General features: G+C 40.5%; 2 protein-coding genes across 13 annotated transcripts in view; both read left to right on the top strand.

The window, feature by feature from the left end:
- Window positions 1-15,632, top strand: part of PDE4D (phosphodiesterase 4D) — a 1,602,952-nt gene that overhangs the window by 717,636 nt on the left and 869,684 nt on the right. The window lies entirely within an intron of this gene.
- On the top strand, window positions 4,112-4,971 carry LOC109560619 (dynein light chain 1, cytoplasmic-like). The gene has a single exon (XM_070774952.1). The coding sequence runs from the start codon at window positions 4,412-4,414 to the stop codon at window positions 4,679-4,681; it is 270 nt and encodes an 89-aa protein (XP_070631053.1). The 5' UTR covers window positions 4,112-4,411; the 3' UTR covers window positions 4,682-4,971.

The following is a 15,632-nucleotide window of genomic DNA, read 5'->3' on the forward strand; positions in this document are numbered from 1 at the left end:
ATGCCATCCAGCCATCTCATCCTCTGTCATCCCCTTCTCCTCCTGCCCCCAATCCCTCCCAGCATCAGAGTCTTTTCCAATGAGTCAACTCTTCGCATGAGGTGGCCAAAGTACTGGAGTTTCAGCTTTAGCATCATTCCTTCCAAAGAAATCCCAGGGCTGATCTCCTTCAGAATGGACTGGTTGGATCTCCTTGCAGTCCAAGAGACTCTCAAGAGTCTTCTCCAACACCACAGTTCAAAAGCATCAATTCTTCGGTGCTCAGCCTTCTTCACAGTCCAACTCTCACATCCATACATGACCACTGGGAAAACCATAGCCTTGACTAGACAGACCTTTGTTGGCAAAGTAATATCTCTGCTTTTCAATATGCTATCTAGGTTGGTCATAACTTTCCTTCCAAGGAGTAAGCATCTTTTAATTTCATGGCTGCAGTCACCATCTGCAGTGATTTTGGAGCCCAAAAAATAAAGTCTGACACTGTTTCCACTGTTTCCCCATCTATTTCCCATGAAGTGATGGGACTGGATGCCATGATCTTCGTTTTCTGAATGTTGAGCTTTAAGCCAACTTTTTCACTCTCGACTTTTACTCATCCGTAAAAAAGAACAAAATAATCCCATTTCAGCAACATGGATAGACCTAGAGATTATCAACTCCAAGTGCAGTGAATCAGACAAAGAAAGAAAAATATCCAATATAAATGAACTTATTTACAAAACAGAAACAGACCGAGAGATTTCAAAAACAGTTATAGTTACTAAAGGGGAAACCTAGAGGAGGAAATACATTAGGAGCTTAGGATTAACATATGCACACTACTGTATATAAAATAGATAACCAACAAGGACCTGCTGTATAGCACAGGGAGCCCTACTCAGTATTCTGTAATAACCAGTGTGGGAAATGAATCTGAAAAAGAATGAATATATTAGTATGCATAACTGAACCACTTTGCTGTATACCTCAAACTAATACAACCTGGTAAATTAACTATACTCCAATATTTTTTTTAATTAGGTATTTAACCTTTACTGAGGAATTCCACAGGGATCTCAGAATTCTTTGAACTGTTCTCTAACTCACAAAATATTTCTTGAGTGCCTACTATGTGCCAGGCACTGTTCTCCCTATAAATACAAGGAAGGCGGCAGAGAACAAGACAGGCAAGGTCTCGATTCATAAGGAGCTTACACTCTGGGGCTGAACTCTCCCATGGCCACCATCAACCACATGTAACTATCAAGTACTTGACATGTGGCTCATCCCATTAGAGACGGTTCAGAAGAGGCATGTTCACACTGAGTTTCAAAGATATTGTATAAAAAAAAGAAAGTAAAATATCTCATTAATATTTTAATAGTGATTACCTATTGGAAGAATATTTTAGTTGTACTGAGTTCAAGTATACTCTTAAAATGAATTCTATTTATTTTGCTTTTATATTGTGGTTACTAAAAAATTTGCAGTCACGTAAGTGACTTGCCTTCCTATTAGCAATGTTGCCCTTGCAAGAGAGAGGAGTCAAAATATAAACTAGTTCACAAATAAGTGAACAAGACAATTTCTCATAGTGATAAGTGCTTTAAAGAAAACAAAACTGGGCAGTGCAATAGAGGGTGGCAGAGATTTATGTTAAATTAATCTGCCAACAAAGGCTTTTCTGAAAAACAATTTTTGCTGACATATGGATGATATGCTAGAGCCAGATATGTGAATTTCTGTGGGAAGAACAGCATTCTGGATAGAGAAATAGCAAAGATCCCAAGAAATGGCTTGTCATCTTCAACAAAAACAGAAGTCCAGCAGGGTTCAACAGTATTGAGCTAGAAGGAGAGTGGTATAAGATAAGGTCAGAAAAACAGGCAGAGGCCAACTCCTTAAGGAGCTTGCAGACCTGAAAATGAGATGGGATTTATTCGAAGTGCAGTGGAAAGCACAGAAGGGTTCCTAGCAGAATGGCATGAACTGATTTACATTTTTAGAAAGACCTGTCCACTTTACAGAGAATCAAATAGAGAGAGACAAGAAGGGAAGCAGAGACACCAGAGGTCATTTTGGTAGTGCTGCCAAAGATACTGGTGGTTTGGATTTGGAGTAGCAGGGGGTAAATAGAAGTGGATTGATACTTAAACACTTTCACCTTCCAACTTTCAGAATCTTACTGACAGTTTGGAAAGGATGCAGGTAGGTGAGCAGTTACTCCTCTCTCTGGTGTGGGCTATAGGTGGTGGTGCCATTAACCAAGAAGAGGAAATGAAGAAAAGAGCAGACAGGGTTAGGTATTTTGTTTTGCCCGTGCTAAGACTGAGATTTCTATTACAAAGTTAAGTTAGGAGTTGTCAATGTAAGTTTGGAGTTTGGTGGAGAAATCAAGGCAAGAGATGTAAATTTACAAAACAGCCTATGCTATTTTAAGCCATCATCTTAATTTATGTTTCCGCGTCTTTTGACTGATAGACTAGATACTGATATTTTTCCAAATCATCATCTTCTTTTTAAATTAATGTACGTATTTTAATTGGAGGATAATTACGTTAAAGTATTGTGGTGGTGGTTGCCATACATCAATATGAATGGGCTACAGGTATACATGTGTTCCCCCAATCCTGAACCCCCCCTCCCACCTCCCTCTCCACCCTATGGTTCTGGGTTGTCCCAGAGCACCAACTTTGGGTGTCCTGCTTCATGCATTGAACTTGCACTGACCATCTGCTTCACATATGGTAGTAGACATGTTTCAGTGCTATTCTTTTGGATCATCCCACCCTCACCTTCTCCCACTGAGTCCAAAAGTCTGTTCTTTACATCTGTGTCTCCTTTGCTGCCCTGCATGTATGATCATCATTACCATCTTTCTGAATTCCATATATATGCATTAATATACAATATTTGTCTTTCTCTTTCTGACTTACTTCACTCTGTATGATAGGCTCCAGGTTCATCCACCTCATTAGAACTGACTCAAAAGTGTTTCTTTCTATAGTTGAATAATTTTCCATTGTGTATATGGGCTACAGCTTCCTTATCCATTCATCTGCCGGAGGATGTCTAGGTTGCTTCCATGTCCTAGCTCTTGTAAATAGTGCTGCAGTGAATATTGGGGTACGTGTGCCTCTTTCAATTCTGGTTTCCTCAGGGTGACCCAGCAGTAGGATTGCTAGGTCATAAGGCAGTTCTATTTCCAGTCTTTAAGGAATCTCCACACTGTTCTCCATAGTGATTTGCCGGGAGCCGGCGAGAGACATTCCACTCGTGACAAAGGTCATGAGGAAGGAGGCTCGGCATACACAAAGGCGGGATCGAGCCTCAGGAGTCCCCCTGGATATTCTCAAGCATCTACCCCCAAAAAACCAGAGTCTGCCTACTTTATTGCTTTGTGCTCTCACCTCTGACTTTACTGGGGGCTGTCCCCCACCACCATCTCGCTCTCTCTGTCAAAGAGTTAACTTACAGCTCCAATTAATAAAGTTCCTGGGCAACTAGGAGTGTTTAAATCCAAACCCCTCAGATGGCTCTCTAACTCGCCTGACAAGTTTACCCGGACTCCTACAGCTATGCATACGATTGTTTACAGTCTCCCAACCTCGAGAGGCAGGGAAGCTTAAGATATTCAAATAGCTTAGAGCCTCTCAGAGAATTAGAAACTGTCAGAATAAAACTAGTAAAAGATTTCATTGATGAGCCAATGTTTGTTGCCAAGTTTCCACATCCCCTGAATTGTATCCTTGAATGTGTATTAATTAATATAGTTGGTATGTAGAAAAAATAAGTAGTGGCCTTGGTGTTAGTAACTTTAGACCCTTAAGGTAATAAATTCTTTTCCTTTGTTGTAAACCCATTACACATCTGCCCTACAGGAATGCAATTTTATCTTCCGAAGATGGTGCCAAATCTTAAAATAATTACTCTTAGAGAAAATAAGTCTTTGTTGACAAGTCTTTGTCCAGAGTCATAAAATGTTAATAAGCCTTCTGGCCAGAAGATGATGTAAATCACCTAAACCATTTGTATATGATAAATTTGCAGGAAAGAAACCCTGGTTTTTGATAAGGATCAAAGACTGCTGACTTTGCATCCCCTATTATCCTCTATGTGTAACTTAGGGTATAAAAACCCCTGTTAAAAATAAAGCTAAGCAGGACGGTGGCCATGGAAGTCGGAATCCGCTAAGGAGTGTGTAACAACTCACCTGCCGAATCAACTAGCCCTGAAAATGGATGGCGCTGGAGCGTCGGGCCCATACCCGGCTGTCGCCGGCAGTCGGAGAGGCGCGAGAGGGACGGAGCCCGGGGCGCGGGGGCCTCAAGGAGGAGTTCGGTAGCGACCGCCTCTCTACGCGGGTGTGAGCTTCGCCAGCCCCTCCCCCAGGAGACCGTTGCAGTCGGCCAGCCCCTGCTTCTTGGTAACCATGTGTGACCGAAAGGCCGTAATCAAGAATGCCGATATGTCGGAGGAGATGCAACAGGACTCGGTGGAGTGTGCTACTCAGGCATTGGAAAAGTATAATATAGAGAAGGACATTGCGGCCCATATCAAGAAGGAGTTTGACAAGAAGTACAACCCCACCTGGCACTGCATCGTGGGGAGGAACTTCGGTAGTTATGTGACACATGAAACCAAACACTTCATGTACTTCTACCTGGGCCAAGTGGCCATTCTCCTGTTCAAATCTGGTTAAAAGCATGGACTGTGCCACACACCCAGTGATCCATCCAAAAACAAGGACTGCAGCCTAAATTCCAAATACCAGAGACTGAAGTCTTCAGCCTTGCCTAAGGGAACATCTCCATCTTTGAACCTTTGTTGTGTTTTGTACAGGGCATTCTCTGTACTAGTTTGTGGTTATAAAGCAATTAGTAAAACAGCTTACATTTATATTTATTTTCTATTCCATACCTCTCTGCCCCATGTTTTTTCTCTTCAAAATCCATTCCTTTAAAGAAATAAATCTGTTGAAGTGTGCGTTAATTACCGTTTGTTCAAATAATCTATTGAAGATGGCCTGTTACTTGATCTTGGGTAGGTTGGTGGGGGTGATTCCTTGAAGTTTTTGTGGAATGTAATAGACTAGCCTATTCAACACTCTGGAGTTTCATTCTTGTCCAGCCTGCTCCTGTTGTACATGGAAGAATACTACTCAGAAGTGCATGTTGAGAAATGCATGGCAGAGAAACTCGTACTCCTAACCTGATAAATACATTCCTTAAGTGCTCCTTCTGTGGTAACTGCTATAGACTGTTCTAGGCCTTAGGCCTCAAGAGAAGATGAATGTGTCATATAACTCCTTTAAGTTTTCTGTGGCTGTAAAATGGAAATAAGCTGGTGAGAAAGTTGGGCTAATGAGAAATTTGTTGGGCTGTAGACATTTACCCTCCCCTGCCTTGGCCAAAGTATACTCTAGAGATTAAAGGTGGTCTTAAAGGGAAAAAGCTTTTGAGCAGCAGTCCTCCATGTGATTCTAATAAAGTCTGCAGGAATTTAAACTTAAAAAAAAAAAAAGAAAAGAAAGCTAGGGGCCTTGCTCGCCAAAGCTTGGTCTCCCCATGTCATTCTTCCCCTTAATTTCCAGCTGAGTCTCCATCTGGAGCGCGAATATCCTCTGCGACCATTTATTTGCCTGGGCTTCTAAGACCCACTCGAGAAGGTGTCTAAGGTGGGGCACCTTCCGCTATTCGAGAGGGCGCCTGCGGCCTCCTTGGTCAGAGCTAACCTGGTGTCACGGATTATATTGATTTTCCGCATAAACCAAGCTACTCAACTTCTTTTCTCCACTGAATTTTCCTACTGAGCTATCCTCATTCTATTACTCTTTATATCTTTGATGAATAAATAAATAAATAGTCGCCGAAGCCATCTCTCCTTCGAATACCCTGGATCAGCCGGGGCTGGACTCCAGCAGTGATTGTACCAGTTTGCATTCCCACCAACAGTTTAAGCGGGTTCCCTTTTCTCCACACCCTCTCCAGCATTTATTCTTTGTAGACTTTGATGATGGCCTTTTTGATCGGCATGAGATGATACCTCATTGCAGTTTTGATATGTATTTCTCTAATATTCAGTGCTGTTGAGCATCTTTTCAAGTATTTATTAGCCATCTGTATGTCTTCTTTGGAGCCACACACCTATGGACACCTCATCTTTGACAAAAGAGGCAAAAATACACAATGGAGAAAAGACAGTCTCTTCAACAAATGGTGCTGAGAAAACTGGTCAACTTCATGTAAAAAAAATGAAACTAGAACACTATCTAACACCATATACAAATTGGATTAAAGACCTAAATGTAGGACCAGAAACTATAAAACGCTTAGAGGAAAACATAGGCAGAATACTCAATGACATGAACCACGGAAAGATCCTTTATGACCCACCTCCCAGAGTAATGGAAATAAAAACAAAAATGTACAAATGGGACCTAATTAAGCTTAAAAGCTTTTGCACAATTATCAGCTTCTTATTGAAACATCCTTTCACTGAAATCCGATTTGATTCCATAAACTTTTACCTCAAAGTTGCTAATGTTAATCTTTCCTGGAGTGAAAATAAATAACAGGACTATGATGTAAGTTCAGTAAAAGTGTGTTCAGAAAGTTCTAATATTGAATAGTGGACTGGAGTTCCACGGGTTGCTTAATGCTTTCCAATGGGACCTCTGGGAAAAGTGAGGAGCCTTTAAACCGGAGAGCTCTTTCCTAGGCAAAAGCTTTGCTTTACAAGCTCCTGTCCTTCCCTCCACTCTTGTTTTATGCAAGCATTGGAAATAAACTAAAAGCATCATTGTTAATGTTGTTTTTCAAAGAGTGGGAAAAAAAGGAAGTATTATAAGCAGGAAATCATGAAAGTTGAGGAAATTGCTTTATCGGCTGGAGTCTTCAAATTAGAGAATTATACAGGAAGATATTCGACTAGGGGCGTGAGAGACTCAAGTTTAATTTCATTAGTGGGCACTAAGAGATGAAACTCTATCTGAAGCTCCAAGACCCTCTGGGACCTGAATCCAGCAGTGATGCCACATAGAGCAGTACAACTCTGATGAAGCTTTAATTAGTCTTGAAAAGAGTGGAGGACACAGCAGTGTGTAGCTAAAGAAAAGTAAGCATGCTTTGTAACAAAAAAAAAAAAGAAAGAAAGAAAGAAAAAATACTGCTTTGTATGGTTGCCTTTCTGTAAACCCCAGGCACACCTCTTTTAGGTGACAAGGCCATTAGGAAAAATGGTAATTAGATGAGCCAGGATTTTAGTGATGAATCTACCCCACTGCTGAACAGCCACTTTGGGATCATGAAGACACCAGGAGAAGACTGTAGTCTGAGACAATTGTTATTCCTTGACTATGATACTGTAACTGCCAAGTGGCCAACTGGCCAACATTCAGCGGGAGCCTGTGGAGTCTCAGACCTGTAGCAGGAGCTGAAAGCACATTTATGCACAGATTGGATTCCACTCACAGCCAGGGCAGCTATAGCTTTAGTGGTCCTTGTAAAATATCTTATTCGGGGGCAGTGTCTTTGAGTAGGGATGGCAATCAATCAATCTATTAAACAGCAACATTTTAAATATATCATTGGCTCATTTACTAAATATGGTAAAACTAAGCATGTTGTTCATATTCTATCCTTTTCCCCTCTATTCTACTCTCACTTAAAAAAAAATCCAAGATATCATGTCAGTTTAAAAAAGGGAGAGTGAAAAAAAAAATAAAAAAAAATAAAAATAAAATAAAAAAGGGAGAGTGGGGTGGTATATAAATGAAATGAAATATAGCAAACTCCAATGCAAAATTAATACACTCAGTACAAAGTGAGCCTGTTCACCTGTCTATCTGTCTGTCTGTCTATCTTCTTGTATAATGAATATACAAAAGGAAATTAGAAAACAAAATGTAATATTTCTGTTCATCAAGATCATAAAAACACATTTATTTCAATACAGGGAGTTGTCTGCATTCACTTGAATCTTCATAAAAGAGTGTTTGCCTGTCTCTAATCTTTCAATATAAACTTTAGTAATGTATACCCTTTCTAATAACATGTAAATAGTAAATATGAAGTAAAAGTATTATGCTATATGTGAATGGACCAATTCATCCCACTCAGTGTCAGATTGGTTTAACAAACAAGGGAGCAAGTACATAAATCTCTTACTACAAAATACATACAAATATCAATCATTATAAATAATTTGTGGGAAGCACACTTAAGATATATTTATGTAGATTGAAAACAAAGAAACAGGCAAAGATATATAAATCAAATGTGAACCAAAACAATGCAGGAGGAGTAGCAATATTAAAATTAGATCAGGTGGAATGTGAAGTTTAAACATCAATAGGATAAAGAGAGAACTTACATAGTAAGAAAGATAAAATCCTTAGTGTTGGGGAGTTGGCTGGTAATGGCTTATGAGAACCTATCATTAGCTTTTATTCCCAAGTTCATGTTTTATAAAGTCACATTGAAATTGGCTGTGGCACAATATTTACACCATGGAAATTGGGAAATGACACAAATCAGGGCCTCCCTTCACCCTCCTCCAGAGCCGCTTGTTAAACATTTGCCTGCATATTTGTGATCACAATTGATGAGCTTAAAATTACACAAAATGTATATGTACTAAACAATATAGCAATTGAAACTATTTTTTAAAACTTAATAGAAACATAATAAAAACTTTATTTAAAATACTTAATCATATAGGCATATTTCTGTTTACTTCTTCAAAATTGTACACATCCCTGAAAATTAAGTAATAATATAAAGGAATTTAATGACATAATCCATAAATTTGATAAATGAAAATATATAGTAATTATTATATCAATCAGATCAGATCAGTCGCTCAGTTGTGTCCGACTCTTTGCCACCCCATGAATCGCAGCACGCCAGGCCTCCCTGTCCATCACCAACTCCCGGAGTTCACTGAGACTCACGTCCATCGAGTCAGTGATGCCATCCAGCCATCTCATCCTCTGTCATCCCCTTCTCCTCCTGCCCCCAATCCCTCCCGGTATCAGGGTCTTTTAAGTGTGTAAATATATATGTTTATTTAAAAGTGAGAAAATTTTTAATAAGTAAATAATCAAGCCATGATTGATTTGAAATGCTATTATCTTTTTAAGCATCACTTCTGATTTAATAGGATATGAAAGTTAATCTTGTTATTTTCCTCTTTAATTTTGTATTTTAGTTAAAGACTAATTTCCATTTGCTAAAAAAAATGAGATTCAGTACTAGAGAATGGTGACTTAGATGTTCTGGCATATTTTTTAAATTATTATAAGCTCTAACCAATTTATAAGAGTAGTTATCTCTCATTGAGACATTAAACACAAGTTTAAACTTAACATTGCAATGTTAATTTAATACCTTAAGATATAGATATCTGTTGGAGGTGTATATTGTTGGGCTAGTAGGAAGAAATCCATAAGAATGATTTTTGTTTTCTTTATTTTTAACAATATCCCATTAAAACTTTTTCTACATGTCAGAGAAAGGAAAGAATTTTTTACTGACATCCTTGATTGCTAGCTGGTCACATGATTACTCTTCAGGAAACACAAGAGACTCATCTGAATGTGAGGTGGGAGGATTTAATGTAACTTCCTACTTAGAAACCAAGATTGCCGGCAACAAGCTCCATCTGATTCCTTCAACACTGAGCACCCAGGCAGTTTCCTTTTTTAAATGTCAATAGGATGGAAATGAAAGGAAAATGGGAGATGAGGTATCTGAAATTCAGAAAGCATTATCTTTGTCTGAGATGACTTGTCGTCATTTGGGGATACCCCGTGGAGGGAATTTATCCATCTACCTAGCAGAGGGGCCCTCAAGAACCACTTGAATAAATGAACAGATAGATAATAAGTGAGAGAAGTAGATGGAGGGCCAAGGATACCTGAACTGAGAAAAGCACCATTATATTGGAGTTTTTAGAAAATGGGAAAAGGCAAGAGCATGAAATAGAAACATTGGGAAAGGATTTAAATATTGGATGATTGTTCACAAAGCGTCCCTGTGGGAGGCAGACGCTCTTGTTGTCATTTTCCATATGGGAACATTGCTGTTCTGACATGTCAAGGGACTGTTCAAGGTCAAACGATTATTGGAGGTAAAACCACTAGCATGTGACAAGAGCAGGAAATAAACACATCTCTCTGATTATAAATCCAATGGGCATTTCAAAACACCACTCTTACCTCTAGGGCAATTACCTCAAACAAAAATGAACACCTTCTACTCCAGTTTTAGTTTGTAAGCATTTGCCCTGAAACTGATTCTTTTTACCACCTCCGTTCCCACCCTAATTTTATAGCTATTGAGAGGAAAGCTAACTACTGTTCAGATATTCTTGTTAAAGGACATCACTTGGAAAAAATATTTTCCCTCCTCTGATTTTCATTTGACTCACAGTGTGATCATATTAGTAAGAGGGATTTTGTATAGTAATTCCTGGTGGCAGATTTTCCCCAAAAAACCTAAGTCAAATGATACACAGACTACCTGGTTTTCACAGAATAGCACAGTTGTCCCTCCATATCCTAGGGTTCTATATCCATAGATTCAAGCAACCTTAGACTGAAAATATTAAAAAAAAAATTCCAGAGATTTACAAAAAAGCAAAACTTGGATTTGCTGCACACATTTATATTGTATTTGTATCTATATATATAGCATTTGCATTGGATTAGGTATCATATTGCTGCTGCTGCTGCTAAGTCACTTCAGTCGTGTCCCGACTCTGTGCAACCCCATAGATGGCAGCCCACCAGGCTCCCAAGTCCCTGGGATTCTCCAGGCAAGAACACTGGAGTGGGTTGCCATTTCCTTCTCCGATGCATGAAAGTGAAAAGTGAAAGTGAAGCCACTCAGTCGTGTGCGACCCCATGAACTGCAGCCCCACAGGCCCCTCCATCCATGCGATTTTCCAGGCAAGAGCACTGAAGTGGTTTGCCATTGCCTTCTCCTAGGTATCATAAGTAATCTAGAAATGAGTTAAAATATACAGGAGGATTTTTGTAGGTTATAAGCAAATATGGTAACATTTTACATAAGGGATTTGAGCATTTACAGATTTTTGTATCTTCGGGGACCCTGAAACCAATTCCCTACAGATACCAAAAGACACAGATTCAATCTCCGGGTTGGGAAGATCCCCTGGAGATGGAAATAGCTATCCAATCCAGTATTCTTGCCTGGGAAATCCCATGGACAGAGGAGTCTGGCAAGCTACAGTCCATGGGGTCACAGAGTCAGACATAATTAAACATAACCACACACACACCCAGGGGTGACTATAAAAATCAAGGAGAAAAACTCTGATGATGTAAGAATAAAGTCAGTGTTTATGGGTAACAGGGCTGTTTGTCAGGCCACACTGCAGAATATAAAATTTCAATGACAGCATATTAAAAATACAGTTGTCAAGAAGAAAGAGAAAAAAAAAAAAAAAAACCTACAGAAACTAGTGAATTTGGGATCCTTTGGAAGAAAACAAGGAAACAGCTACCTGAACACTATTGACCAAACTTGGACTCAACTTTTGACCAGACATCGAGAAGGAAAACATGCTCAAGAGGAAACCACATGCATAGCTATTATCCTTAGGAAACCTACAGCTTGGCAGATTCAAAACAATTTCACTTCACTTTGTGTAAAAAATGTGACAAAAAAATGTCCTCATCAAAGCCAAGCCTCAGTCAGTTCAGTAGCTCAGTCATGTATGACTCTTTGTGACACCACGGACTGAAGCACATCAGGCTTCCCTGTCCATCACCAACTCCCGTAGAAGGCTCAAACTCATGTCCATCGAGTCGGTGATGCCATCCAACCATCTCATTCTCTGTAATCCCCTTCTCCTCCTGCCTTCACTCTTTCCCAAAATCAGGGTATTTTCCAATGAATCAATTCTTCACCTAAATGAAAACATTTGTCAATATTTTTTAACCATTTTAATGCACTCTGCCTTTGCACAATAGTAATTTCTTTCAATATCTACCAATTTGAGACAAGTATGGCTCCAAGTGGATGATACCTGACCTTTCTAGTTCCCTTTTTTCTTGCTTTTATTTTCTGGCCATGCCATGCTGCATTGGATATCTTAGTTCCCCAATCAGGGGTTGAACCTATGCCTACCACACAAGCTGGAATCAAGGTTGCCGGGAGAAATATCAATAACCTCAGATATGCAGATGACACCACCCTTATGGCAGAAAGTGAAGAAGAACTAAAGAGCCTCTTGATGAAAGTGAAAGAGGAGAGTGGAAAAAGTTGACTTAAAGCTCAACATTCAGAAAACTAAGATCATGGCATCCGGTCCCATCACTTCATGGCAAATAGATGGAGGAACAGTGGAAACAGTGGCTGACTTTATTTTTCTGGGCTCCAAAATCACTGCAGATGGTGACTGCAGCCATGAAATTAAAAGATGCTTACTCCTTGGAAGGAAAGTTGTGACCAACCTAGATAGCATATTAAAAAGCAGAGACATTACTTTGCCAACAAAGGTCCGTCTAGTCAAGGCTATGGTTTTTCCAGTGGTCATGTATGGATGTGAGAGTTGGACTATAAAGAAAGCTGAGTGCTGAAAAATTGATGCTTTTGAACTGTGGTGTTGGATAAGACTCTTGAGAGTCCCTTGGACTGCAGGAGATCCAACCAGTCCATCCTAAAGGAGATCAGTCCTGGGTGTTCATTGAAAGGACTGATGTTGAAGCTGAAACTCCAATACTTTGGCCACCTGATGCGAGGAGCTGACTCATTTGAAAAGACCCTGATACTGGGAAAGACTGAGGGCAAGAGGAAAAGGGGATGACAGAGGATGAGATGGTTGGATGGCATCACCAACTCAATGGATATGGGTTTGGGTGGACTCCGGGAGTTGGTGATGGACAGGGAGGCCTGGCATGCTGCAGTTCATGGGGTCACAAAGAGTCGGACACGACTGAGCGACTGAACTGAACTGAACTGAACTACCACAGTGACAGCACCAAGTCTCAGCCCCTGGACCACCGGTGAAGTCTCTCTCCGGTTCTGTTTGATTGCTGTGTCAACAACTGATCTAATTTCCCCATATTCATGTGTTTGGTTCTCCTTCACTTCTGCATCTCTTCCTTGTTTTCTTTTTTTTCCATCTTTTTTTTCTCACTCTTCCTCAAGGACACCTGAAGAAGCACCTTTATCTTGCTAACAATTTTTGGTTCTAGAAAGGCTGTTTCACCTACCCCCTTACCCATGTGGAATGAGATGGCCAGCAGGTTCCCAGGCATGTTCTGGTGTCCATAAGGAGAAAGCATATGTCACTGGTGGCTTTAAAATCATGCAAAGAACTCTTCAGTTTATAACACATGGATTTCATCATGGTTTTGCTCCTCTTGATGGAACCTGGGGAGACAGATATGTACAATTAATCCCAGATATGGTCAAGGCTAGGATGTTCAGAGAAGATTTAATGGAAAGGTACCAATTCTGAAATTTCTAATATTTGGTCTATGGTTTTCCAACAGCAATAATGACAATAGCAGTAGTTGTTATAATAGTGGAGATAGTAGTGGTGATGGTAGTTATATATCTAGTGTTTTTATTTAACACTGAATATGTGTCAGGCTTTGGGCCATATGCTTTACACTTATTAACCCATTTAAACCTCCCGATGACCCAGTGAAGTAGGGATAATTATTATCCACATTTTGCAGTCTAGGGAACTAGGCTTGTCAAAGTTCACACAAAGGCAATTATTAGTTACACACCCCTCCTCCCTGCAAGAGAACACTGCGTGTACATGCGTGTGCTAAGTCACTCTGGTCATGTCCGACTCTTTGCAACTCCATGGACTGTAGCCCACCAGGCCCCTCTGTCTATGGGATTCCCCAGGCAAGAATACTGGAGTGGGTTGCCATGCCCTCCTCCAGGGGATCTCCCTAACCCAGGGTTCAAACCCACATCTCCTACAGCTCCTGCATTGCAGGTGGATTCTTTACCACTGAGCCACTGGGGAAGCCCACAAGAGAACACATTCTGATGGGACAGTTTTATTTGCTTCTGAAGACAGACCTTGTCATACCATGATTGGTACCATTCCTAAACCTAAGGTAAGGGGCTGCCTTTGAATGAATCTTAGGTTCGTTCAGTTCTCTGCTCCAAGCCTCCTCCGCAGAGGGCCTTCCTGACCCCCTCTTTATCATCTCTCTCTCTCTGTCCCATTGCTTTACATGGTTTTAATTCTGAGCCCTTATCACTTCCTGAACTGTCTTAGTCTGCTCAGGCTGCCATAACACTGCCGACTGGTGACTTCAGTGACAGACCTTTATTCTCTCCCAGTTCTAGAGGCTAGTAGTCTAGGATCAGGGTGCCAGCTTGGTCAGCTTCTTGGTGGGGAACCTCTTCCTGGCTTATAGATGTCCAGTTTCTTGCCTGTGTTCACGTGGCCTTCCTTCATAGGTGCAGAGAGGGAGAGAGAACGAACTCTCTCTTCCACTTCTTATAAGTCCACTAATTTTACTAGACTAGATCCACCACCCTTATGATCTGAGAGGAGAGAACAGGTTCACATTTGAGGAATGACTCATTCTTGATCACTTACCCACTCTGAGAGAAAAGTTCCTCTGCCAGTTAATGCTGGCTTTCCCTCCAGGGACTAAGCTTCCATGTGCTTCTTGCTTAGAATGTTGTGGATCTAGGAACATCCGCGTGGAAATTCATTTCAAAATGTTCATGCTCAGGTGCTCGTGATGTGGAGGTTATCTTCTGCCACTCACAGCACTTCTTGATGCAGGACTTCATGTGGGAGGAGAGTGTTTGGTAGCAAAACTAGGTATTCCTTAGGAAGGGGCTCCTTGTAGGTTTTATGGAAATTCCAGGGTTCTTCCCTGCCTCTCAAGTGTGGAGCAGGACATCCATGCATGTACCACTGACAGCGCTGCCTATGATGTTGGCATATAGCTTAGGTCACAGCCAAAATCTACACTGACTATCCCCAGGAAGCCTGCAAAAGACTCATAACCTGTGTTTTCCCTATTGAACTCACGACCTGTGTTTACCCTTTGACCTATACTGGTCATAATCTTAAGTTTATATCTAAATATTAATACTAGTGTTAATATTAATGATTTTATCTTCCTGATTATAGAAGGTCAGGGATCTAGTCTCATTTATTTTCTCCTAAGAGCCTAGCACAAAGTAATAAACTTTTGTTGACTGGAGGAATGGTCCTGAATCATGTTATGAAGTGATGGTACTTTATTGCCATTTTATAGATGATAAAAAAAAATTAGTAAGTTTATCAACATTGTGCATAGCTTGTGGCCAACCTTAAAACAGAACCAAGGTCTCACAATCTGTAGAAATTTCTGGTTAGCAAGAATCCCAGGATCCTGTCTGAATTAAAGTTCCGCATGCAAGTTAGTTAGTCAGTCGTTTTTGACTCTTCTCAACCCCATGGATGGTAACCCACCAGGCTCCTATGTCCGTGGAATTCTCCAGGCAAGAATACTGAAGTGGGTAGCCATTGTCTTCTCCAGGGGACCTTCGCAACCCAGGGATTGAATCCGTGTCTCCTGCATCGCAGGCAGATACTTGACTGTCTGAGCCACCTATGAAGTAGTTAATAATGTTTTTATGCAACTTTATTTTTTT

Source organism: Bos indicus, chromosome 20, assembly GCF_029378745.1.
Source record: "Bos indicus isolate NIAB-ARS_2022 breed Sahiwal x Tharparkar chromosome 20, NIAB-ARS_B.indTharparkar_mat_pri_1.0, whole genome shotgun sequence".
Taxonomy (NCBI): domain Eukaryota; kingdom Metazoa; phylum Chordata; class Mammalia; order Artiodactyla; family Bovidae; genus Bos; species Bos indicus.

Bases quoted from the DNA above. Each gene is read 5' to 3' on its own strand.
- LOC109560619 (XM_070774952.1), top strand. From the start codon at position 4,412: ATGTGTGACCGAAAGGCCGTAATCAAGAATGCCGATATGTCGGAGGAG.